Source organism: Chinchilla lanigera, unplaced genomic scaffold (genome assembly GCF_000276665.1).
Source record: "Chinchilla lanigera isolate Chin_1 unplaced genomic scaffold, ChiLan1.0 scaffold00009, whole genome shotgun sequence".
NCBI classification, from domain to species: Eukaryota; Metazoa; Chordata; class Mammalia; order Rodentia; family Chinchillidae; genus Chinchilla; species Chinchilla lanigera.
In genome coordinates this window covers 6728416-6755687 of record NW_004955410.1, presented here as the reverse complement: position 1 = coordinate 6755687, position 27272 = coordinate 6728416, and the positions used below count along the sequence as shown (strand labels likewise).

At 40.5% G+C, this 27272-nt stretch overlaps 1 protein-coding gene across 1 annotated transcript in view; it reads right to left on the bottom strand.

Moving 5' to 3' along the window:
- The window catches only part of Magi2 (membrane associated guanylate kinase, WW and PDZ domain containing 2), a 555913-nt gene extending 539340 nt beyond the window's left edge, over nt 1-16573 (bottom strand). Inside the window, exon 1 of the mRNA XM_013510511.1 lies at nt 16458-16573. Within this exon, the coding sequence (XP_013365965.1) occupies nt 16458-16506 (49 nt within the window). The 5' untranslated portion in view covers nt 16507-16573. The remainder of the gene's footprint in view (nt 1-16457) is intronic.
- Between the last annotated feature and the right edge of the window lie 10699 nt (nt 16574-27272).

Below are 27272 nucleotides of genomic sequence, written 5' to 3'. Positions count from 1 at the left end.
AGAAATATATGCACAGACACTCTTTCATTTAAACGGGTAGTATTTATTGAACATCTACTATGTGCCAGGTACTGTGTTAGACAGCTGAAATACAGTAATGGTCAACACAAGAAATAACCTAGAGTTATTTGAGGGGTGCGGTAGATTGGAACTAATGAATCAACACAAATCGAACGCATAATTACCAAGGCAGATGTGTGGAGACACTGCAGGAAGGATTAAGGGTTCCGTGGCTGTTCCCTAGGCGGCAGGAGTTTGGAAAGGTTTCTTGAGGAAACGGCCTTGGAGCTGAGGCATAACGAATGAGCAGATGTAAGTGGACAAAGAACTACTAGGGAGAGAAAGGACGGGCAACAAAAATTCTTGCAACAAAAAAAAGCCCTAAGCACGATGGTCCCAAGGTGGCAGATGTTGTCCATCTAAAGACAGGGGCGTCGGTGGCTGAAATGCATCATGGATGAGGGGCAACTGGAGACAGGAGGGTAAGGACCAGAGCCTCTATGCGTCAAAGGTCCTGTGAAGGATTTCAGGTGGCCCTCACCTGCTAGTTTGTTTGGTTAATTTATGTTCTCCTTGTATCTCCACACTAAATCCCATTGCTGCCCCCTCTCACGTGGACAAACACGTGAAAGTAGTGAAAAGAAATTCATTTACAAAGCAAATGTTTATTGAGCAGCTTCTGTGTGCCACACATGCCTGTAGGGATGGGGGGAAAATGCTATGAATAAAATAAGTATAAATCCCTTGTGCAGCTTCCTTTTAGAATGAGGAAAGCAGAGAAATAATGAGATAAAGAAAGCATAAGTTGGTTGGGTGTCGAGTGCTAAGGAGAAAAAAGACGCAGGGAGTGGGGAGTGGGAAGCATAAGAAATGTGTCTTTGTTTTTTATTTTTGTTTTTGTGTTTGTTTTTGGTACTTGGAGTCAAACTCAGGTCCTCACGCTTGCCAGGCAGGCATTGTGCCCCTAAGCTGTCTCTCTGGCTTGAAACGTATATTTGTGTCTCAACACACCCTTCCGAATGCCAGCTGTTTTGCCCGTGTATGTTTGAATTCATGCAAATGACACTGTGCTATAATTTTTAGTGTTTTGTTTTTCTTTGTAGATCTACGTTCTTAAGATCAGTTCATGTTATTAGTACGAAGAGCACTCACAACTTCTCTCCGGGTGGAAGCCATAATTCTTAGGCATGCAAGGCATGTCCTGGAGAAACTGATGGGAGCTGTTTGAGCAGAGAAGCAACACTGAACAGAGAAGATCATAACAGAATAAAAATTATAACATCAAGAGAAAGAGACCAGAGGACACTCTCACTGTTCCCGAGGTGAGGAGAATGTGAGCTACAGTGGAAGAACCAGGACTAAACCGGACAGAACCCATTAAACAGGTGCCATGCAGGAGTTACAATGGAAGGACTGGAATGCTGTGGGGAATCAAGAATGACTCCCAGGTTCCCGGCTCAGGAAGTTGTGTAGATGGTTTCTGCTGGTGATGAGACCGGAATACTGGACGAGCACAGGTTTTGCAGAGATAGCACGTTTATTCAGGAGTGTTTTCGTTTGTGGTTTTGACAGTCAAACAGATGGAGGCTGTATCCGGGTTCACCTCCAGCAACTAAGTCTGCATGGAGAATGCAGGCTCTGTGATAGGAGAGTTGATTTATGAATATGTAGATTGAGCAGAAAAAGAATGAAGACCCGAACTGACCTTGTAATATATGTAAACAGAGGTGAGCTAGACAGAATGGTCCCAACTACCTCAAGGCAAGGAGAAACACACAGGGAAGAGAGACAGCAGGCATAAGCATTCCAGAGGCTGCACCATTTCCTCTTAAAACTGTGTTACTTTAAAAAATTTTTTTTGAAATGTTTTTTCATTCTGTCCTACTTTTCAAAATTTATTTCTAAAATGTTATTTAAATCAACATTCTCTACAGTGCTGTTCTGACTTACCTTTTTCATCTAAATTCAAGGCATCTTTGCATAGGATAGCCTATTTTTGACAAAGAATCCCAGTTTAGAGTGTCTGAGTTTAATGGCATCAATAAATTCCTAAAATATATCTAAAGTGACTGCTCTATAAGATTTCCCCTTGCCTTGTAGTTTCCATGCCCTTGGGTTCTGCAGCTCTTGAACGTGGTTCAATATGGACCTATAGCCAAATGACGGGGGAAATTAAGTCTCATTCTTTAACTTTCACAGACCCCTCATGCCATCTCATTGGCTAGGTTCACCATGGACAATGGTCTAGTGGGTAGCACCCTCTGAGGACAGTGCTAAGCCTCTGTCTTGATAATGACCCATTACTCTTTCGGTGTGCAGGAGGCAGAATCACAGCAGAACTTTCTCTACACCAATGCTCTTCCCCAGCCCTTTCTCCTCATTTCACATATTTCTACCTTTCCACACCAGCTCTCTGTAGCTGCCTTTGAGATCCAGCTACTTTACCTTTTCAAGAACAACTTATTCTTTACAGTCTTGTATCTTATTGCCTTATTTGAATTTGTCATTTTAATATTCTTTCATGTCTGGTATGCGTATGTTGAATTACACAATAAAATACCATTTTGGTCGAAGGTAGGTAAAAGGCATGTTAGGTACTGTAAGTAAGCAAAATTTAGGGAAAGTCATTCTGGAATCACAATAACCCTACAGAACGGACTTGGTGATAGAAACCATTTTGGCCCTTATTACCACTTCTGCTCATGGCTGACTAGCCTTGGGGGAGGAACAGCTGACCTTGTCTCTAGCGGCCATGTGCTAGGGCTTACTAGAGGCAAAGCTGGCTGTGTGGACAGAAAATCAATATACACGTTATAGTGCTGGTAGAACTCTTATCATTATTTGCTAATGTCTTTTCCAGAACACAGGTTCTGAGATGGTAATAGAGCTCCATGATGATTACTTTCACAATCTAAAGAGTTTGAAAATGCTTACTGACACAAATTTAAACATTTTTTATCTTAAGACTCCTGAAACTTTTAAAAGGCATCCCTAAAGTGCAAGTTTGAATTTTCCACGTAGGGTCTGATAGGTAGTATCTTATATTTCCAACCTTGTTTGACCATAGAAACACTCCTCTCTCTTTAAGGGGTGAAATTTTAGCTTAGGAAACTGGTTTAGAACGATGTGACATTGTGATGAAAGGTCACAGATACCACTGGAAGAGCAGGGATGTGGCGTTAGCCATGCAGGTGTGAAAGGAAAACCAGGGCCAAAGGAGACTGCACTGCTGGTTGCCTTCCGGATGGGAGGCATTTCTTCCACCTTCCACTGGAAGCGATTTTGTCCTGCCAGGGCACTACCCGAAGGACTCCTGAAAGTTACTCGACATCTTTTAGCTTCAGATTTATCCTCTGTGACAATGGCTAACATAGTACTTTCATGAACACACTATTGGGAAAGTTAGCAGTTGTGTATGAAAGCATAGTCTGTTATAGTTCTTGATGCTTTAATATTATGGTTATTACTAATCTTTCATTTAAAATAACTGCCAAGAGAGTTCTTAGCTGGCACTTGGCGACACCAGCAATCATTTGCCAAGGTGTTAGTTTGTTTTTCCATCAGCCATGGCTGTTAGAAAGCATGGCTTCCTGTCGCAATCTTTCCCCTCTTGGCCTGTTTTTTGTCCTTGTTCCCTCCTTCTGGTCAATCAGAGGTGGCCTCTTTCTGCTATCACATGTAGTTCACCAGTCATTTAAGCACAGGGCTCAAGTTCCTCTGCAGCCCTCCAGCTAAGGTCCATCACTGAGTTTACGAAAATCCAAGACTAGCATTTGAACTCGTGAATCCTAAGCCCCTGTTGCATATGCTACTTGATCAAAGAACTGTGGCTTCCCCTAAGCACAGAGCTCCACTGTAATGCCTTGATTCACCGAAGCAATCCGTCCTGTCATCTGCATCTGCAGAGCTTGTTGTTCATGAAGGTAGACTCTCTGTCCTATTGCTGCTTGTCAGAAGATGTGATGGGCACTGTGGAGTGCTTTGGGTGGCAAAGGGATCAGACAGTCCTAGACCATGGATGCAGCCTGGGGTGCAACAGCCCCGTTAGACAGTCCCTCACCTCCCAGGAGCGCTGTTATTACTGTGCCAATTCCTCAAAGTGCATCACCAAAAATCGTTATCCTTGGTGGGGAAACCACGAGTACACAAAGGCTTCAAGGATGGTTCTACAGACGGAATCCACCTGCCTTAGGCAGCGCGTCAAAGTACAGTCTCTCTCTAGGAACCCGCTCATCCTGCTTCCTCCTGCACCTTCTGTGTGTAAGCCAAGCGCTAGGTTCTTATCTCCTGTCTTGACATTTCCCCGTTCATATTTAATGTGTTATTATCTCTGACAAACTCCTACCATCGGCATTCTGTTATTTTGCAGCAGCTGTGATCTACCTGCAGTCCCTGTTAGGAGCACCTCTCTACTCTCCCATGTGATCTCCATCTTTACTATTGCATCCGAAAAGCAGGTGACCCTAAGACGCATTTTCTTCCTAGAAGAGTTACATGTAATTCAAAGGAAACGTGGAAAGCAGACACACTTTGGGAGTAACTGGGAACCCATACTGGAGAAGTATAAATAATTTAACTACATAACTAGTGTTTCTTGAGTCCAGTTCTGTAATAAGAAGTTATAGGAGTCTAACAACCATGGTCTCCAGTTGTCTATGATCAAGTTAAATCAACAGTAACTGTAAGGGAACCCAGGAAACAGAAAACAAGAAGCAATAAGAATACATAGGAAGAGGCCAGCTGACATGAGAATGCGTATTAACGGGGATGCTTTAGGATAAAACAAAATGTACCCTACAGAACAAAGTAGGAAAATCAGAGAATACATGGAAACAAAGTACACTGGCCTTCTTCTGTTAGTGCAATACTCTCACACACTCACACAGGAATGTTGTTATTCCTCTCAGTCAACTCCTTATTTCTAAAAAGGCCTGCCTAGATAAAGGGGTGGGAATCTGAATATCATGGTAAAAAGCAGGAAAATGGAGTATCTTCTCAACTATGAGGGATACAATCTAATTTATTAACTGATGAAGAGAAATGAGATAAAATTTCACTCGAAATGAGCAGCTCTGCTTACACCATCTTCAGGCAAAGATAATCATGTAGGACCCATTTGCCATGGGAGGGTCCAACGTGCCCTGGAGCTCGCCGAGTCACATGAAAATGGGGGAGAATCCCAGCAAGCAGTGTTGGCTTCTGAGCATAAAACATGCAAATTGTAGGACTTTTATCTGAGCAAAATACCCACAAGCACGCCTGCGTACAAGATAACATTGTCTCTTACACAGAACGCTTAAATTTTTGCTGTATTCAGCAACCACTGCCTTATGGGTACATTTGCAAATATAATTTTCATCCTGGTTCCCTATAGCTATATGACAAAAAGAGAATATTGAGATATAAGAGCCAGAACAAGAAATAAGACCAATTAAAGTGTAAAATACAGCGTGTCTTCATAGAAGATTTCTGGACTACAAAATAGGAATACAGCCAATCCGCATAGGACTCCCAATTCTCAGAAGAAAGCAAAGGACCAATAAATCAGGAGAAAGAAAGCAAATAATGCTGATGAGCGTTACACTTGGAAAAAATCACTTGGAAAATCAGTAAAAAGAAAATCTTCTAAATTGTGAGCAAGTGAAAATGTAACAGGAACTAAATACTAGGTTTGTTGTTGCTCATTTATTTTTGAGACAGAGTATCACTTTGCAGCCTAGGCTGTCTTCCAACCTGAAATCTTTCTGCCTTAGCTTCTCCAGTGCTGGGATGACGGGCATGTGCCCCCACACCTGAGCTTAGAGCTAACTACTTAAACAACTACAGAAAGAGGGTACTAAGATAAAGCTATTGCAAAGGGAAGACCATAAACATGAATGAAAAATACTCATAAATAAAAATGCTCATGGTGGTGTAAAATGTCTTTCACTTTTGGTGAATACTTTGCTTCTAAGATGCAAATGTATAACAAATTTTGAGTGTGGACTTTTCCTGAGACTAAACCAGCATAGTGATATATTATTTGCTTCCCTAACTGTAAATGTAGGCTTTGAAGAATGTAGCCTACTGTTACCATGCTGGGATTTTAAAAGGAGTGGATGAATTTGTAAATGTGAAATTTATTAATTCATTAATTTTAGCTCTTTGGTAATGTGCCAATAGTTTGATAGACCTATTTTAAATGTAGGATGTTCATTAGTTGCTTTGTGAATATAGTACACAGAGGATTTCTAACTTTTAAAAAACTGACAAACATTTCTGTAACAAAGAGTATGTACTTTCAAGCCTTATTATAATTGGAACCACTGTAATAATTTTTTTCAGTATATTATATAACCTTAGACTGTCATAGGCATATAAAAATGTCAGGTTTATTTGCACTTGTAGATTACCTTTGTAAAATAATTGTGGAGACAATATAATCCAGTGTTAATTTGAACATAAGTTTGCATCTGTAACATAAATTACTCCTAGACAGAAGATAGTTAAGCTATTTTATACCGAGACAGGCATCTCATTTGCCTGGCATTTTGGGGTATGTGGTATTCTTTTTAGGTGATTATTCCAGCTTTCCCCCTTCAGAAGTTCAAACCTTAACATTTTAATCAGCTGTGAAGGAAATCTTACTCAGCTATTGCATTTCTGCATTGATTTAACCTTTCCTGGCTCACTCAGGTCATTATGAGGATCAATAATGTGCTCCACTGCCTTACCTTGCCATCCTCCACTGACTGCTGCGTGCTCTCACGCTAGTTCCATTTCTCCTTCCAGCTACTGCGCTTCCCTGTCTCTCACGATGCCTGGCTGCGGCATCACCAAGCTAATCCTTCCCTGTCCCACACGCACCAGTGCACACCTTTGCTTCTAATTGGCGGCTCTCTCTGACCCCAAATGAGACCCTTAGTAAACTGCAGGCAATATGAGAAGAGGGACGGACATAGTTAAAATCAAGTGGCACTTGGTTCATGAACTCAATTCTCTCCATGATTCTGGCTGCAAACCCACCTGGATAAGAACCGAATCAAGTTTCCCCATAAGCTCAACATGGAACCTAACCATTGAATTGGATTCAGTTCTCATCCAACTCAATTTGTGGTCAGAATCATGGAAAGAACTGAGTTCATGAACCAAGACACCACTATATCTAGCCCATACTACTATGTGAAAAGTAGCATTTCTGGCAGACCTTGTCAGTAGGACGAAAGCCACTGCCCACACTGCAGTGGGGTACACCTCGCCTGCAGCCTAGTGACGCTTGTTTTGTCTCTGGGAAGACTGAGAGCAGCAATGGAAATTTCTCTGGAAGTTGTACAGAGAGAATTTACTCTGATCCTTAGAGAGCAGAGGCAGAAGCTGGAAATATCTAACCTCCCAGGAAGTGATCCTAAGGGACCTGGGTGGAGAAAACTGTCCTGGGGGCTGGCCCAGAGGGTGCAGAGACAACAGCAGCTCGCAATGGGTAAGGGAGGTTCTCAGCCCCGCGCGGGGCCCCACGGCCAAGTCCTCAGATGCAGTGTGTGGCGGGGGGAACTCACTGAAAACTGTGAACTGTTTTCTTCCATTTACCCACCAGCACCAGGTTCCTATCAACCTGAGACTTCTGTCTATTACTCAGACTTTTGCCAACTGAGTCCTCACGTTAAGTATTCGAGCTATCATCAGTATTCAGATTTAACAAATGCATTTGCAAGTTAATCATTTTACACAATAACTACTTGAAGAAAAGAATCAAACCTCCATATATTGTAAGAAAAGTTAAAGGGCCAGGGATGTAGCTCAGTAGTGCAGCGCCTGCCCGGCAAGCGTGAGGTCCTGAGTTTGATTCCCAGTACCCCCTCAGCAAAAATAAGTTAAAGCTACCGTACTTAAAAAAAAAAGACAAGAAAAGAGTGAACTGCGAGCCTTATTAACAGTGGATAGTAAAGAATTGGCTAAAATTATATTTTCATCATTTCTCCTAAAAATGAAAACAAACTCACGCTCCTCCATAGTTTATCAAAAAGCAGCCAGAAAATGCCCAGAGGCTAACGAATAAACTCCAGTCACAAGCTGCCTGCAGTTACAAAACCTTCACCTCTCTTTAGTGAGAGACAAACATGACAGTTCCTTTTCTTAAAAAATAACTGCCTGAATTTGCATAGCTTCCAATTTACCGCAGGACTTTTCTATGCTGCCCATAGGTAAACCCTCATTACTTCTACTTTCTGCCTCTCCAATGATTTCCTGTACTGGAGGCAGATAAAGCAAGGGAGCCCTTAAAATACTTTGCGGAAAAAATAAGGACAGCAGGAACAAAGTAGTTAGGGGAAGTGTGATTGCCATTAATCCACAGTGGCATAATCCACAGAAACTTGGTGAGGCTGGGGCAGAGCTTATCATGTTTTTAATTGACTGGTTTGAGACACCATGAATTAGTAGGGCTTTTGCAAGAAATATTACATTAGAATATTTAATCATGCTACTTATAATCAATGCATGCCTGAAAGTTTCAGATTTTGTTATTGTGCACAGCCTGAATAAAAATTGTAGTTTAGAAAATAGTTCAATAAGATGAGATCCCGGTTGTTGATCCTTTGAAGTATTTCCCATGCAGTTTGGTTTTTATTCATGAACTCTCTGCCTGCCCCTATGTCTTCAAAATTGCTGCCTACTTTGTCTTCCAGTAGATTTAGTGTTTCTGTTTTAATACGTAGATCTTTGATCCATTTTGACTTTAGCTTAGTGCATGGTGATCTTATTGAAAAGTTTTTGCACATCAAAAGAAATCACCAACAGAGTAAAAAGAAAACCCACGAATCGGGAAAAAATTTTAGCCAACTGTCCCTCAGACAAAGGACTTCTATCTGGAACATATAAAGAATTTTTTTAAAAACCAGGCCCCCAAAATTCAAAGACCTGACATAAAAAATGGGCATCTGAGATAAATACACACTTCTCAGATGAAGAAATACAAATGCAAAAAGTATATGAAAAAAATTTTTAACATCATTAGTCATTCAAGAAATGCAAATTAAAACAAAACTGAGATTCCATCTTGCCTCAGAAAGAATGGCTATCATCAAGAAATCAATCAATAACAATTGCTGGAGGGGCTGTGGGGTAAAAGGAACACTTCTTCACCGCTGGTAGGAGTGTAGACTGGTGAAACCATTGTGGATATCAGTCTGAAGATTCCTCACAAAACTAGGATTAGAGACCCCACTTAACCCAGCTATTCGCCTTTTAGGTATTTTTCCAGAATAATTGAAAACATCATACCACAGCGATATGTGTGCACCCATGTCTATAGCAGTGCAATTTGTCATAGCTAAATCTTGGAAACAACCCAAATGACCATCAGCTGAGGAATGGATAAAAAAGATGTATTTTTATACAGTGGAGTATTACTCAGCTATAAAAAAGATAAACTTGAGGTTTTTAATAGGTAAATGGATGCAACTAGAGACCATACTCATAAGTGAAATAAGACCCACATGTGTAAACTTTGTATTGTTTCCTTAGTGTAAGAATCTGAAAGAGAAAATAAAACCCAAAAGGTACAATAGATATTGTGAAAGAGAAAGAAATTGCTCAAAAGGAAGGAACAACTAGGATGAGGGAAAGGAGAAAAGAAAGAAGGAAGGAAGGGAAAAAATATATATGTACATACAAGAATAGATGGGATAATTGTACTGCTGATGTATTGGTTTATTTGAAAGGAACAGTTAATACTTAAATTTTTTTGGTCAATTTTCCATGCTTATGTCTGGTAATCTGAACAATTAATTTGAAGACAACAATATGCAATATAACAACCACTGCTGAATTCCTACCATCTTGTTTTGTGAAACTCTGTATCGTTTCTAATGTTTTGTTACTTTTTATTCTCTTTAATGGTTTGATCAATCTTGCATTCTTACATCAGGTAATCTGAGCAACTTCTTTGAAGATAACAATATGTAATATAAAAACCATTGTTAATCTCCTGTCATCTTGTTTTAAATTCTGTATCATTTTTCTGTTGTTTTGTTTTTGTTGTCATTTTGTTATTGTTTCTTCTCTTTAAAATAAAAAGAAATTAAAAGGAAAATAGTTCCTGAAATCACCTGAATCTATTGTATCTTTGTTGGAGATTAAGATCAAGGGTCTACTCAAAGTACTTACTTAGTAATAAAAACTAGGGCAATGCTTTCTTTCCCCATTTTTGAGGATTTTTTATTCCCTTTGAAAGAGACCTAAAGTCAACTAAATTCTTGTTTCCACTGTTTCTTAAATTAGGAGAATAGAAGACACATGAAAGAATACCTCCAGAGTTTTCCTTTTGTAGACTTGAAATTCAGATACAAAAGTGATTTTTGTGGAGTGCGATGTTAGGTTACAGCTTTCAAAGCACTGATGCGTGGAGCAACTCTCTGGAAAAGCTTGGACAGCAAGGGGACACCAGAGCACCCATGGGAGTGGGGTGGATAAATAAAACCTCTGTTTCTGGGGTGAGCTGCGTGTCACATCCAAGACTCCACGTGCACAGGCCACTGATCATCACTGGTGATCTTGTTTTGGAGAAACAAGGCTCTCATGTAAAGGACTATTGTAATCAACTTGATCAAGACGCTATTGTGTGCCTCTTGTAGAATGAATAAAGTTATTGTCTTGGCAGTTATGGAATTGTCAGATCAAATGAGTACTGTCATATATATTCACAGCTGTAGAATACACATATGAAAAGTTTAAGATATTTATCATCATTGTTTTATCATTTTTCTTTGTCCACTCAAAAAAAAAAAAAAAACAAACTTTGAAGGCTTAAAAATATTCACCCAATCAGCAAAGTCAAAGAGGTTTTATTTGTCAAAACAGTGGAGAGGAATTTAAGTAAAAGTTTTGAAGTCATGCGTTTTTTTCTTCCCACTCAATGAAGGGCATGATTTTTTCCAGCTGAATTTTCGGTTTGTTTCAGATAAAACTTGCTAAAGAATGTACAGTATACGGGATTTGGAAAATTATCACTCTTAAAGTTATAAACCAGAAGGAAATGAATTAAACTGTATACTCCACAGTTTCTGAATCCTAGACTGTAGCTGCTACTACTATGAGTGGTGACAGTCAAAGAAGTGAATACTATTCCCACGAATACTGGAACTACTCTCACATGTACCCCTCAAAACAAATAGAACTAGGGTCGGGGATGTAGCTCAGCGGCGCAAGCGCCTGCCTGGCAAGCGCAAGGTCCTGAGTTCGATTCCCAGTACCAAAAAAAAACAAAAACAAAAACAAAAAAACAACCAAATAGAACTAACAGTAAACCAGTTAATGTATTTTGGGTGACAGAACAAACTGTTTCATTTTCTTTGAGTTTAGTCTTTAGGTTAATGAGCTCACATGATTTATATGATAACATTAAACTTATTAAGCAGTGCTTGTGTCAGTCCTCATTTTGGGGAGGAGAAAAAACTATGTAGAAATAGGCATTTACACTGCATATTTTGAAAAGGCTCAGCTTACAAAAGGCTCAAAAGAAAACAGAATTCTGTCACATTTTAATGCACAACAACACTTCTGATCTAAATGCATCACACAGGAGCAAAACAGCATACAAAAATCATGCAATCTCTATCAATAGCTCTGAACACAATTGAATCACTTAACAAAAACCAAACAAACAAACAAACAACTGGCATTATAAGATCTCAAGGGGGTATAAAAAAGTCACTAAATGTGTTTTCCCGTACTGGTCAAATAAACATCGAATGCGCTTTATGGGTGGATGTTCAGTGTCCCTAAAATATGCACTCAAATGCATAGCCCGGAAACTTCCACGATAGGAATACTGACAATAAAAGAGATGAGTCACGTATCAGCTTAAAAAATGTTACAACCTGGGCATGTAAGAACAGCTGGACCATTTTAACCACAAGCTCCAAAACCCTACTGCTGTGACAGAGTAAAATAGTCTACAAGGGAAAGAAAAAAAATGAAATTTTCTCTCATTCTGGTCTCCTGGAAGGATAAATATGTGAGCATCAATTTAAGCACAGATTTGTCCTTTAGGAAATATTAATTACATTTTGGTGAGTAGAAATTTCAACCTATGGAAAGATGGTTTTTCATAAGACTATTGTGCCAATAATACGGTGATTTAACTGAAAATAGAGATTCAGAATTTCAATAATAAATGAGCCCATGCTATCCTTAACACACCTGATAGTAAAAATAAAATATATTTGTGTAAAATTGTTTTACCTCTTCTATCATTATAGGAGTGCTTAGATTATTTCCCTAGAAAATTATTTCTACTTAACATGGAATTGTTATAAAATTCCCAATATACAGCACTCTTTTATATCCAGTTTGAGAAGATTTCAATTCCACAATGATCCTTATGAAATTCTTTATGAAATCAAGTGTGCTGTTTGTGGTAGACTCAAGCTTCTCTCATGTAATATATACACCACCATGATTAGGAGAAGCCATAGAGTTAAGGTGAGGGCAAATGTCATATTTACACTGTATTCTATCAGATTCCCCAATAACTTACGCATCTTGACTTGATTCTCTTAAAAATTGGAGAGAATTAACAATTGGTCTTATGTCCATCTAAAAGAAATATTTAATTTGAGGCTCTCATTGATAGATTAAAAAATACTTTTGCTTTATTTGAAAAATACAAAAGAAAAACACGATAGTTTCGATGGAAATGCTGGTCTGGAACATGGCAGGGATAACCTTGATATGTGAAAGCAGCCGGGAGCAGCTGGGGGACACAGGATTACTTGATGATGGCATTCAGAACACAGGTTGCAGCAGACAGCTGTTGTGGGTGGTGAGTGAAACCATGAATGCAACATTCCAGGCAACGGGAAGAAGTAGGTCAGGACGGACTCACTGATTCAGAGCCTTGGATAATTCACTTTGGACAGTCCCCAAAGCACTGTCATCCTTAGCGTCCTTAACCTTTTGAGCACCAGACGGGCTCATTTAATCCTACCCGGTGCTGTCTCGCCTACCCCTGCCTGTGAGCTTCATTCCAAGAGAGCGATGTGCGGTCATCCAGAGAGCTCTTTGGCTTGTGCTTCACAGAAAGCCTTCATCTTCAGTCCTAATGCGAAGCTTCACGGTGTTGTTCCTGCTACTTGGAATTACACCAGGTTCGTGGCCAGGCTTTGTTCTATTAATCAATTCTAGATTATTAACAGATTTTTAGTAATAAAATTCATAAATGTAACTTTAAATCTGATGCAGGATGAAAATGTGAGGGTGAGATCATCCAAGTCACAAAAAAAAATCCCTTTATCACAACCGGGTCTTCTGGGCTGTTGGCATGTGAGGTCATTCAACAACCGCTGTATAGTGACTGGAATGAGGCATTCGGGCTGGCAGAGGTGAGTGGGAGAGAAGAAACCCTTTAAGAACCAGTTCTGCCTGGGCCCTGAAGCATAACTGCGGATGCTAAAGCAGGTTAGGCCTTCCTTGCAGGCTCCAGTAAGCAACAGAACTGCTCTTTTGGAGTACAATCTTTGACCCAGTTTTCAAGAAGTAGAACTATAATTCAGTACCATCCATCTGATTTCTAATCAACAAAATAAAGGACAGATTCATTTTAGTTATCTCTTTCCACTAAGATTGAAATTGGAATAACTGACAAAAATGTATGCATACTAAATGCTTCAAGGAATGTATTATTTCTTCATGACTACTTTATAGGTGTTTGTTTTTGAAAACCAAGTAGTGGGAATGAAGCACAAAAACAAGGAGATTTGGTTATTCATTGACAAGCAGCGAAACTAGACATTTTATAAAGGATGCCTTTGGTCTTTGCTACTAAGAAAAGGGCAGCAACTGTCAACGTACATGTTGAGAGGCTTGTGGGAGGGTCAAGTAGGACAGGAGCTATCTTTTTCTTCTTAGTTACATTAGTAGCCTTATTGTTCTGGGCTGCAGACTGAATTTTTGGGAATCCTCTTAGTTTTAAAAGGACCCCATGTTGTTAACAGAAGGTCTATGAGCTTAATGTTGCAAGTAACTCAAGCCTTTCTCATTTTCTCTGGGATCGGCATGGAATACTGCAGATGGATTTTCCGGTCCACTCAAAGCCTCTAAAGAAGTGAGAAGAGAACGTAAGCCAGGAGAGAAGTGAACAAGGACCGGCACACTGCCAGAGGGAGAACGACCCGACTTTTATTAGAGAATCAGCATGCCAGGTTGATACTGCGAAGGCCTGACAAATGTAAAAGCTCTCACTCAGGTCTGTCTTTGTCCAGCTGAGTAGCACATGACTGTTACCCCATACATTCAGAAAACACCAACGGCAGCAAAAGCATCGCCTATCTTTCTGGACAAGTAGCTCACTAAGTGGTCGCTCTATGACCATCCCTGCAGGAATGCAGTGGTTTTTATTAGAAAGTGAATGTTACTGGATTCTTAGCTATAGTTGTAGGAAAACCTGAAGACCCAGAGACTCGCTAATCTTTGCTTGGGGGCTACCCAGGTTGCCTACATGACCTGAGGAAAGAGATTTGCCTTTATCTATATACACTTTGTATTTGTAAATAACGGCATTGGTATCGTTGATGAAGTCTCATTTGAAAATTAGTCTTATTACACAATACTCAGCTGTACGTACTGTGGAGGTGACAAAAGGATTGGCACCAACCCCAGCCAAGTGTACTCTCAGTACTGGAAATATGTTTAAAAAGAATTGGTCTCATTTACTCTGCTCACAAACCTTGGTAAATGCTTACTTGGTTTCATGATATTGACTTCTAAAATTAAATGGGACCTAAAATTTAACCTAAGCTATATTTAAAAATGTGGATATTAAATTTTGTAGCATGAAGGTGAAGAACAATGAAAAGTTTTAAATAAATGTTTGGCTTAATTTTTTCAGCTTAGATGCTCAGTTTGACTAAACAGTCTTTATTTTCGTAAACAAAATAGAAAAAGTCACATTGTCAGTCAGGCTACTCTTACAGCGATCCTGTATGGTAAGTCACTGGTTCTTCACTATAGAAATAGGACACTTAGGTAATTAACTGCAATGCATTACCATTGTTAGACATGCAAACTAATGGCTGTTGCTATCACAAAACCCATCAGAAAATATTTTATAAAATGTATTGCCTATTTACTCTGCTCATTTGATTTATTTTCTCTGATTTATTCACTTTCATACACAGTTTAAATCAGCTTTACATTATCAACACAGCTTGTTTATTTACAATGTTTTCAATTAATCTCTACTATCTTTTATTCTCAACGATCTAATGAAGACATAATGCACACAAAACCATTTCCTGAATATTTTTGCCTATTTTCTGGAAATGTGACAACAAATAACTAAATATCTCAGCCATAATGTAGACAAATGTCTCAGTCTAAATTATCTTAGGAATACTAAACAATAGAAGAAATTTCAACACTTTTAACAACCTCAAAATATTGTTTGTAAATAACTACTGTCCACTAAATTGTGTAACTAAGAAAACGGAGGGCCAAATTATTAAATGTCAAACTCAGTTTATTTGATGCCAGTTGGTAGAATTCAGTTAGATGAGCTAAATTTTCATTCATAGAAATTTTGATTTTAATGTCACTCATTATGAATTACAGTTCTGTAAAACTAGGTATAACTTTGAACTTAATAATAGTATAAGTGCATATGACTTACATACATAAATAACTATGAGGTAGGGATGAATGGTACAGCTTTCTGCATTTTAGTTATGCTGAAGTCTTATTACACATGCACATATATATAGTTTCATTAGACGTAAACCAAATGCAGGTAAATGTTACACAAATTGTACAACTGTGCTCATATGAGCATAGTACTATTTATTTTTATTTTTCAATGCTATCATTTGGCCTTCTACAGCCATACTACAAAGTTTCCATGAGCCCACTTAAAGCAACTAAAGCCACATCAGGAATGGAAGCAAATTCTGGTTCGTATTACAGCACCCTTTCTACTGATGCACACTTCTCGAATTGAAGGTTTGGGTTTCATCTGCTGTTCGTATTTGACCAAAATACACAGGCAGACTCGCTATCAGAGTAGAATTTAGGAATCCATCTACAGATCACATTTTCCTCTCCCATCATGTGGCAAGAATGGCGAGTGAAGGCCAGGGAGAAGGAGCAGGCTGAGGGTGTCACACAGATATTGCCAGGACTGGGCCTGCACCCCGCCAGCTCTCTAGTAGGTACGACCTGCAGTTAGGTACATTTTATCTGGAAGATCGCGGCTCTGCCTCAGAGCCAATCACAAGGACCCTTCAGCAGGTATAAATAGACATTCTTCTCTCAGCACTTAAAGAGTAGAATTAATCCAGATGTACTTCCACTTGTTTCTGAAATTGTCTTCTTAAAGCTTTCAAACCAGAACCCCCAGCACACTGCAAGCCAGTGTTTTCATAAATTTCAATCAAGTGCGAAGTAAAGTGACGCAGCTAAGAGCAGACTGCTCGGGGAGGGGCGCTTACCTTCATAAGTCCCGCTTTCTAGGAGAGCACCGCTTTTCTCCAATTCCATAAAATCTTCCACAGTGATGAAAATGTAGTCCACTCCAGGGACCTCGCCCTCCTTATGTGGCCTTGTGGTGCCTGAAGAAGGGACATTAAAACAAAAGAAAGATGCTAAGCGATTTGTTGCTGAACTTTGGAAATACCACCATACTTCTGAATATGCAAAAGCACTTGCTTCTACATCATGTGAGCTGGCAGTTTGCATGTGTCCTTCTGTTTGTTTGGCAACAGAAAGTGGCAGGGGGGAAAGATAAAAGTAAATACACAAAGCGGCTTTTCTCCACGAGCTTATAAAGAGTTGACAGCCACGGAATGGGAATGGGGCTGCAGAGGGCTTTCACTGAAAACTGCAGACCATTGTGCCCCGTTTGAAGAGGTGGTTTGAACAGTGGCCCAGGCCTCTGCAGACTCAGGCAGCTACATATTCCACTCCCACGCACGGTCCTCCATTGTTCTGTGCGATGCTGTGGATGACATACAAGACAATGGAAAGCAGAGACCCTAGCACAAAGTCAATTTATCCTTATAGTTTGTCATCTGACTTCTTCGAGGGGGCTTGTCTGTTGGATTTTATTTGTTAATTTTGCCCCCCAAATAACTTGTATTAGATGTACAGTCCTAAGATTTTTACCCTCACAATAACTGGAACTGAGCAATAATTAAAATTGTCATGGTGGCGACATAACATCTAACTTCTTAGGAGAAAGTTTTCCTTGGCTTCATTAGACAGGTTAATACCTCACGGGCGTGGCCTTAACTTCTTCCTTCATCTTTGCTTCTAATTCAGATTGAACTGGGAGGTGACACCCTAACAAGGGGTGACAATGGGGCCACTGCTGCTGTCCTACACACAGAGAGAATCGGGGTACAGCGGCTAAGCTGAGGATGACAGCTGCTCCCCTGCCTGTGGCTCCATCCAGTTCTCCTGGGGAACAAGCTTCCAGGCCTGCTATGTAGCTTGACGCTGGAGCAGGGGTAGGAAGGAGTAAAACTAACCATTCCCTAAGAGTCTTCCTAGCTTTTATACGCTACCTATATAGGGCATTTTGCACGGTCAGATTGGTGTGTACATAATGTGCACATGCAAAAAGCATGCAGAAATATACAGAAGGCAAACCTAGAAACACGATGGTACACTGGCAGGCTTCTTCATAAATACCCCCATATTGTCCATATAGCAAATCAAAACAAAAGGGTATCTGGAATTCTTCTTTTTTGGAGCTGGGAATCAAACTCCGGACCTTATGTTTGTCAGGCAGGTGCTGTACTGCTAAGCTATATCCCCAAGCCCTGTTTGGAATTCTTAAATTTTTTAAATTTTACTTTTTGAATTTAAAATCTTTATCAATTTGGTGATGAAAATGGGCAGCTAGTTCTTTTTCCGGTTCAAAGCTGAACTGCAAATGAGAAGCATAAACCAATGTCAGGACGTACAATGTGCTTGGAAAGTTGACTTAGTGTAAACAATCTTATCAAATACATTTCAAAAAGATGTGAACCCATTATTTTCTAAAATTAAGTTGTACAACCAACCCTTGTTTGGAGATTGCAAAACACTTTTTTTCTATAATCATGTTTAATGACTTCTCCCAAATTTGTTATTTTATGGGGTTTAACTGAGAATTTCCTACTCCTTTTATGCTGTAAAATATAAACCTCCCACACCTAGTACGCATAATGTTGTCAAATTAATGTTTCTATGAGAACCTTAATTTTCAATATCCTGACTTTATGTGTTTAACCTTTGTGAATTAGAAGAGCATAAACATGGTTTTTGGCAATCAATTTGTTTTTTGGTTTATTTAGAATACACTCTAATTATTAAGAAAAATCATACAACAAAGATTCAGCTTTCCTCACGAATTTATTTGCATGTTTCAGAAGTTCCATGCTTTGGTACATGAACTGCTTGCGGTCTGGTAAAGGACTCTGAGCACACAGGGCCCCATGCCTGAGCGCAGTTTCCAGGGCTGCTGACGTTCCTGGAGCAACTCCTGGTACTGAACCCTATGAGCACGCTTGCGCTTATGCTCTTCCTGGTTCACACAGTCGTTTCTCATCTCCGCCTTGCTCCTCAGGTCTCTGGGCCAGATTCCTTCCCTCTGTGATACATCACTGTCAACTGTTGCTACTGACCCTTCTGCGGCTGGCCCTCTTGCTACTTGAGAAAGCTCTGCCCCACAATCTCAAAAGCTGCAACCTTGGTCTTGGACATCAATCTCGTACTCCCTTTCGTCTTTCTGTTCTAATTATGATGTCTACTTCCTTGATCTCTTCATTTTCCCTCATGTTTCCTGAACCTGGCTTCATCTGCCTGCCTGACTGCTATGGGACGAGGAGCTACCGAGAATCTCTCCGTCCCTTTAGTTCCCCTTCACCATGTCCCCACTCAGAATCAGCCCCAAGTTCACTTCCCCAGTAGAGCTGCTACAGAGATCTGTAAACTTTCACTGACAAAACACTCTGCATATTCAGCTTCTTTAGTCAGGCTGACTCTGCTGACTCTTGGGATTCCTCCTAGATTCACACACCCACCATTTCCAATTTCTAATACTGGACTGTTTTGACTTTCTACAGAAGTCATGAATGAGCTCAATCTCTTCTTGGTAAAGTAAGAGACTATATGGAATCAAATTCCATAATGTTGGGGCTGGGGATTTAGCTCAGCGGCACAGTGCCTGCCTGGCAAACGGGAGGTCATGAGTTCAATTCCTGGTACCGGAAAAAAACAAAACAAAACAAAATAAAACAAACAAACAAAAAATTCCATAATGTTTTCTAATTTCTATTTTCCTCACTTACATTATGTTCATATTTTCTCTTTTCTACAAAACTAATACTTGATTAGAATTATCCATCCATCTAAGATAAATGCCACTTTTGCTTCCTTTCACTATTTTGTGTTTTTTAAAATCAAAGTTACACATACAGATATTTAAAACTTTCAAACAATTCTATAAGACTTATTATTTTTTAAAAGCAAACTTTCAGCACCAACCCCTTACAGAGGCACACAGGTATACAGACAGACACACAGACACACTCACATAAATTTTCTTTTATCCAGGAGCACACATGGTCAATACTTTTAGCTGATTCTTTTGGTTTAATTTCACATCTATTAGGAATACTTCTTTTTTTACTTCAGTGATTACTTCTTAATTTTCCAGTAATGAAAACGAGGATTTTATTCTAATCGGTGCACAGCTCTGTCCCCTCCTATACACCACTTTCTCCTTCCTTCTCCAATTCTTCCAGTAGAATAAATATATTAAATGAACACTGTATTGGTCACATTTCCAGTTGCTGAGACAAAAGGCCTGACACAACTTAAAGGAGAAAGGTTTCATTTGCTTGTGTTTGCAGGAAATTCAGTCCATGATTGGCAGCTCCAAAGCATGAACCTTGAGGTGGAAGTGCTATAGAGCAAAGCTGCTTGGCTCATGGTAATCAGGACACAGAGCAGGAACAGTGCCAGAGAGGAGAGAGTAAGGGACCACACACTGACCCGAAGGACACGCCTCCATGACCCACTCAAGAAGTCTGGCGAACCCCCAGGCAAACCCAAAGGCCAATCAGGTTGGCACTCTACCGCGACCACCACATCCCGCTCCTTGTCACCTCCAAGCCAAGCACATCTCCTTACACTGCACTTAATCCCCCAGTAATGATACTGAGCTCATAATTCCGCCTCATATGATACAGCTACCCTGAGTACAAACAGAAACACAATAATCCTTCCCACAGTCTCAAGAGCTGCAACAGTTCTCAAGTCAAAAGTCAAAATCTCTTCTGAGCCTCAGGGAAATCTCTTAGCTGTGAATCACTATTTTAAAAAAGTCAAGATACATACTAAGGTGCAATGGTACAAGGTGAACACTGTCATTCCAAAAGGGATGAAGAGGTGGACAGGAAAGAATTTGACTATAGGAAGACTGAAATCCAGTAGGGCAGACAGTAAGCCCTGTATCTCCATATCCAGCACTGGGGGACACACTGCTGGGATATGAGCTCCAGACGGCTTGGGCAGCCCCACCCCTATGGCCTTGCTGCTTACAGCCCACTGGGCCTCTTATCTTGGGCTGTCTCTGTTCACTGCCTTCAACTTTCCTCAGTAGACGTTCCATGTCCTCGGCAATTCCCAAGTTCCTGGGGCTTCGAACACACCTTTAGCTTCATTCCCACAGCTTCTTGTGCTGATCTCTCACAGCCTCCTTGTGGCCTCCCAGGACTTTCTTTGACATCTGGGGGGAAACCTCCCTGACCCACAGCTCATGTTTTGTACCCTGGTAAAACGGGCAGCATGTAGACTATGCCAGGCCTGTTTTCCGCTGAAGTAGTAGCCTGGCCCCTTTGGACCATGGCAGCAGCATCCTCTGAGTGCACTAATGGCTAAAGATGGTGAAATGAATACAGAGGAACAGTTCCCTAGGAGGCAAGAGGGCACCTTCTCAAATATAAGCTTTAAATTTTGCATCCTTGAGCCCGTGATGGATGGGGTCTTGCTGATGTCTGAGATGCCCTCAAGTTATCTTTCTTGTCCCTGCACAAAGCATCCGGATCCTTTCTAATACAGCAAATCTTTTTAACAACCACACCTGTTTTGGCTCTAACTTTACATAATACTCCTTCCAGGCCAACATTTAAGCATTTACGTTTTTATGCTCTGCCTTTGGCCCCTTATTTTCACTACAAATTTGGCTAAAAGCAGCCAGCACTATCCATACCACAGCCTAAATCTGAGCTGCTCTGTAATGTCATCATTTAGCCCACTGCCCTTTTATCTCGGTCTCCTATAAAGTCTCAGGACATGGACAAATTGTGGACAAATTTTCTGCCACAGTGTAACATACATGGTCTCCAACTCAACTGCCGCTTTTGTCTCCACTTAAAACCTCCTGAGCCTGATGTCTGTCGGTCACGTTCCTACTGGCATTCTGTTCTTCCAAGCCTGACCAGAATCATCTTCCAGGCTCCACTTGCGTTATTCTAGGGCTTCTTTAGTGGGGAATCTCCAAACTTCTCCAAACTCCTCCCGTAAACTAGCTCCAAAGGCTCTTCAGCCACATGGTCAGGTACCATCACAGAAATGACCTGACTTCTCTGGCACCAACTTTGTGTATTAATCAGTTTTGTCATTACTGAGACAAAATACCCAGCACCCACCATGTAAAGGGGAGGAAGTTTAATTTAGCTCACAGTTGCATGGGATTCAGTTATGGATTATGTGGCTCCATGACAGAAACTTCAAGGTGGAGCAAAGCCACTTAGTTTATATCAACTGGGAAGCAGAGCAGGAAAAAAGTCCCAGAGAGGAAGAAGCAATGGATCACACACAGTACCTCAGGTCATGCCTCCATGGCCCACCCAGACACACCAGCAGTGTGCTTTACTAGTCCTCTGGCAGATCAGAAAGCCAGTCTTATTGACAGTCCTCCTCACTGCCAACACTACTTGATGCTCACATTAGTGACATCACACAAATTTGTTCCCAGCTGAACTAGGTAGTAGTTTTTCTTGATTGTGTAACTTTTTGATTACTTCTGATTAACGTTTTAATTCTAATTTTCCATTCCACTCTCTCCTTGTTAAACAAATCTCCTCTCAAAATATGCAAACACATGTGGTATTTCATCAAGTTTCTCCTGGCACCTGCTAATCCGCCCCGTTCTGGACTACATCAGTTTGTCAGACAGCTGCCACCCTGGCAGCTGCCACCAAGGCATCTGTCACTGCCTTGAGCTATATCTTCTCTTTCCCAGATCCCATGCCTATTTCTGTGGTCTATACCCTCATTTTGGCAGAGCACATTTGTCAGAAGCTTTCTATCAAAGGTAGCACGGAAGTGTCATTGTTCTGAGACTTTGCATATCTGAAAACGTCTTATTCCACCCACACACGTGGCACATCTGACAGCACTTGAGCAAAATATCATAATAAAAGTGTATCTCACCATCTCGTCACCATTCTTCCAGCCACGCTGGGGTGAAACTGTCCCTTCCAGGGGCTTTCGAGTCTTCCCCGACTCTCCTATCCCATTTCCAAATATATGGCAAGTCCTCCGCCCTGTACCTCCTCGGTGTCATCGTTTCCATCTGCACTGTCTCTGATGCGAACACTGCCCACCTGGGCCAGGTGACAGCTGTGTCACTAGTGTGCCTGCTTTCCTCTCTTCATTGTCACTGCACTCTCTGATTAGCCCTAGCAGAGCACAAGGTTGACCGTGTTCCCTCTCTGTCTGCTGAATCTACTCAATCTCTGTCAAGACAGTTGGTTTAAAAAGCCAGGGAGAGGGAAATACTGAGAGCTAAAATGACTCAGGGGAATTTCAGAGCCTACTGTTAACAAAAAAGACCCACTGTCACCATGAACCAAGTTTAGATTTTCTTTACCTGGACCTGCCATAATGGAACTATGAGAGAGCATCATCGAAGAACTTTCTGCTGACATTTGAGAAATGTAAATCAAAACTTCACCGAGTTTCCATCTCACGCCAGTAAGAGCAGCCATGATGAAGAATACAAAAGACAACAAATGCTGGTCAGGATGCTGGGGGAAAATGAACCCTCCTGTGCTGCTGGTGGGAATATACACCAGTCAAACCACTATGGAAATCAGTATGGGAATTCCTCAAAACACTAAACTTAGAATTGCCATTTGATCCAGCTGTACCCCTGTGTAGTATATTCCAGAAAGAATTAAAATCAGCATACTACATTGAGGCCTGCACATCTGTGCTGATAGTGGCATAATTTCTAATAGTCAAGCTACGGAAACAGCCTGCTGTCCAGCCAACAGATGCAATGGCATATTATTCAGCCATAAAGAATGAAATCATATAATTTCCATGATAATGGATAAATAGAGATTATCATGGGAAGGGAAGCAAGTCAGACTCAGAAAGCTAAATTCTATGTGTTTTCTCTTATATCAGAAGCAAAATTAAGGTGAACAAAGAAACAAATACAGGAGAGGGGATGGAAAAATTTAGGAGGCAGACTTTTGGGGATGGTGAAAGAACAGGGTGAGTTTAGCTAAGGGGATAGAAAAGGTCAAGCCAGATTTTTAAAAAGTTAAAAGGACCAAATTTTTGTTTAAGAAATACCTTCCCCTCCTATGGGCCTCCACTCTGTCACTCTCCTTTCTCTCTAACTTAAAATTTCCACCATTGGCATTACTGTTTGGTTTAGGCAAAAGAGAAATTTTATTTATTTGCTTATGTAGCAATAGTGGGAGGCAACAGGAGAGCCACAGAGAGCTTGGTTATAATTTAGGAAGACTCACTAAGCTCTTATGAAACTTCACCTATGTCACGTGTGGCTTAGTTTACCTTCATTCACCTGGCTTTAACATAATACACTATGGTCAATACAGGTGGTGTTGAACAATCTGAGCATAAAGAAACATAATTAAAGACAGAGCCCCACTTTCCCCGATGGCACCCTAAATGGTGGTATACAGTCTTGTAGGCATTACTTACAAAGGCCTGTCTTATCTTCCATTCGACAGACACATGAGCTAGTTGGAGCCCATGGCCCAGGATAAAAGAGTTTCATGTCATTTCCTGAATCAATTGAAAAGTGTGAAAATGCTCATAAAACCTGATTAGTAGCTCATTTAATTTTACCCAAAGGTATAGCACCTTCAACAACAGGCATCAGGAAAAACAATTTTACATCCATCTGCCCAGGAAGAAAAGATATTAGTGTTAACTAAGCTGGCAAGACAGACGCTGAGAAAAGACAAAGCAATTGGATATTTATGAACACCTCTTAGAAGAGTAATCTGATTCTAAAAATAAGGCAACAGCATGTGACATGAAATGAGGTGTTGTACAATGGTAACTTGCAGCTAAAGGTAATTAATATCTAGAATGGAAAATAGTTAAAGTGAATTTCCTGAAATGGTTACTTACCTTATTTTTATGCTGAAGTAATTACAGCTGCTTTCCCAACTCCAAAGACTGTGAATAGAGTTGGCAGTGCAGCAAGACCCAACAGTAATAGTGAGCAATCAGGCAGCTTAGGAACAGGACGGGAGTTGGAGGGTAAAAGGGAGACAGAGGTGACTCATCCTACAGCGGATGCTGAAGCTCGCCTTCTTGCTCTGCTTCTCTGTTTGTGGTTAGGACTCTCCTAAGTGCTATGTACCAAAACCCAAAGTGATTTTTATTATCCAAATTGTGGCTTATATACTTTATTCTTACTATTTTTTCCAGACCACTTTTCCAAAGGAAAAACAAATAAAGCTGAAGGGAGAGGAAATGCTACTAAGTTGAGTCTTTGCTTTTTTCCTAATGTGTAATTTGGTAAAAAAGAAAGATGGGTTATTTATTAATTGCTAAATTAAGTATTGTATGAATAATACCTTCATCATAAAAGCATGTGGTACTTATGCTCAGAAGACAGCTGAAGAGAATGAATTCGCTCCCAAATGATTTGCTTACTGATAAACAGTGAAAGCACATGAAAGCCACTTGTCATTTTGTTACCATGGCAATGGGGGTGCCAATGGCTTTTTCTTCCTGCTTTTTAAAATGAAGGAGCATTTCTCCCTTTGTCTTAGGGCGCAATGAGCATGACATTTGTGGTGAATGTAATTCTAAAGCGTATTTCCTTTCAGCTTTCTGATAGTTCATAATTCTGTAAAAAATACTTCTGAAAAGTCCCAGGTTCACAGAAAAACAATATTACCTAGACGATGGCTCAGTGCTTTAGTCACTGTATTATGATCCATTTTGCTGTGCTTAAAGTTCCCCGGCGCCTGTTGCATGGGCAGGCACCCAATGCATATTTGCTAAAGAAACAGACTTGAAATTGATCATTAATAGTCAATGTGTTCTAAGCAGATGGGTCACTGTGTGAGAAACTGAGACACTGAATTCTGTACTTATGCACACGTCTCAATATGTTGTCTCTTCCTTCCTCGTGTTTCTCAACTACAAGCTGGAGGAAATAAACCTTGACAGCTAGGGTGACTTCCCCTGCATTCCACCTTTAATTAACTCACTCTTAGGGTCCTGAAGACACTTCTTTGGTTTGACAGTTACTCATTAGCAAGTGTGAACACTATCACCAGTTTGTGTGTCTGCCTCCGTTAAAATATTCATAAGGTCCCTTTGCCGAGGCCTCCAGTCAATTTCCACATAACCGGCCTAGGTCTTGGATTTTATTATATTTATTGTTAAACACGTAAAATCTAGAAGTATGGTTTTACACAGACATAGAGCTAAAGTAAGCAAAGCAAATCGTACGGTTTTAATCACTGAATCCTATAGAGTAGTTTATAAAGCAACACGAACCTTGTAGAGTTTATATTACTGATGGGGTGGATTAAATAAGGGTTGTTTTTTTTTTTGTTTTTTTTTAAAGTGAAGCCTGCAATGATTCAGTTTTAAAGCTACCTACTAGGTATAAGAGTTATTAATGGCCTCAGTAAAATTATGCTTATTTTATTTTGTAATGTAATTAAGTTTATTGGTACAATTCAGGTATATACAATGATCACATTCATCATAGGGATTTCATACCTGTGCATGATGTATCTTTATTTGTCTTTTTCCCCCTCTCACTCCCCTCCCTCTCCCCTTTAACCCCTCTTCCCCTCCTTATTTACAAAACTTCATTTCCATTTTCTCCTTCTTTTCTCATTTTTTCTTCTCCCTTCCTGCCCCCTCCCCCCTCCCTAGTTCCCCTTTCCTTTTGAGCACTTTCTTCCCATCTCACCATATCTCTTGTACAGTTTGGTTCTTATTTACACTTTGAGTTTCTCACACCAGTGAGACAATGCGATATTTACACATGTGTCTGAGTTATTTCCCTTAAGGTATGGTCTCAAGGTCCATCTGTGTAGCAATAAATGAAATAAGAGACTCGTGGATCAAGTACGCATGCTTTTAGTACGAGACCGAAGATCCGGCAAACCCACTTTTCAAATATCAGCAGTTATTTTTCCTTATTAGAGTATCCCTCTAATCCCGGCAATTATTTCAAAACTCATCTTCTAAAGCAGCACGCTGCTAACTATTGTTTACAGCAGCACTGACATATGCTAACAATGTTAAGTATCTTTCAGAAACAGAAATCTTATTTAAAAAGGAACATCTCCTTGAACATCCTGGGTATAAAGGATTGTGTTATCTTCACATATGCCACCAATTGATGTTTTAAATTTTAACAGTTTGGATGGAAGCCACACCAGCCCCAGACTTAGGATGCATGAGAACCACATGGGGGCCTCGTGACCATGCAGGCTGCTGCTCCCACGCCCTAGAGATTTTGGCCATCGGGCCCACGGAGGAGGCGCTGACCTGCGTTTCTAACAAGTTCTCCAGTGACACGGCACATGCTGTTGGCCCAGCAACCGGAAGGTGAGAAGCACTGCTCCAGCCTGACTCATAAAGAAAACTCAAAATAAAGAACACTATGAAATTTCATTGTCAGATTTAACTGCAAACACTGAGAGGGTGTCGATCATAATTTGGGGACTGGTCCTAGAGGCACGGGCTGGGTTCACAAGAAATGTGCTGGCTTCTATAGGAAACAAGCAATCTTTCATTTATAGGTGTGTAGGTGAACAGAGTCCTAAGAAGCTTACTGGGTCAACACATTTGATTTCTCAGTCACTGGACATTGCTTTTACAGAGTTGGTAGAATGTTGTCTTAGAAGTTAATTTCACGGGGCTGGGGATTTAGCTCAGCGGCAAAAGCGCCTGCCTGGCAAGCGCAAGGTCGTGAGTTCGGTTCCCAGTACCGGAGAAAAACCAAAAAAAAA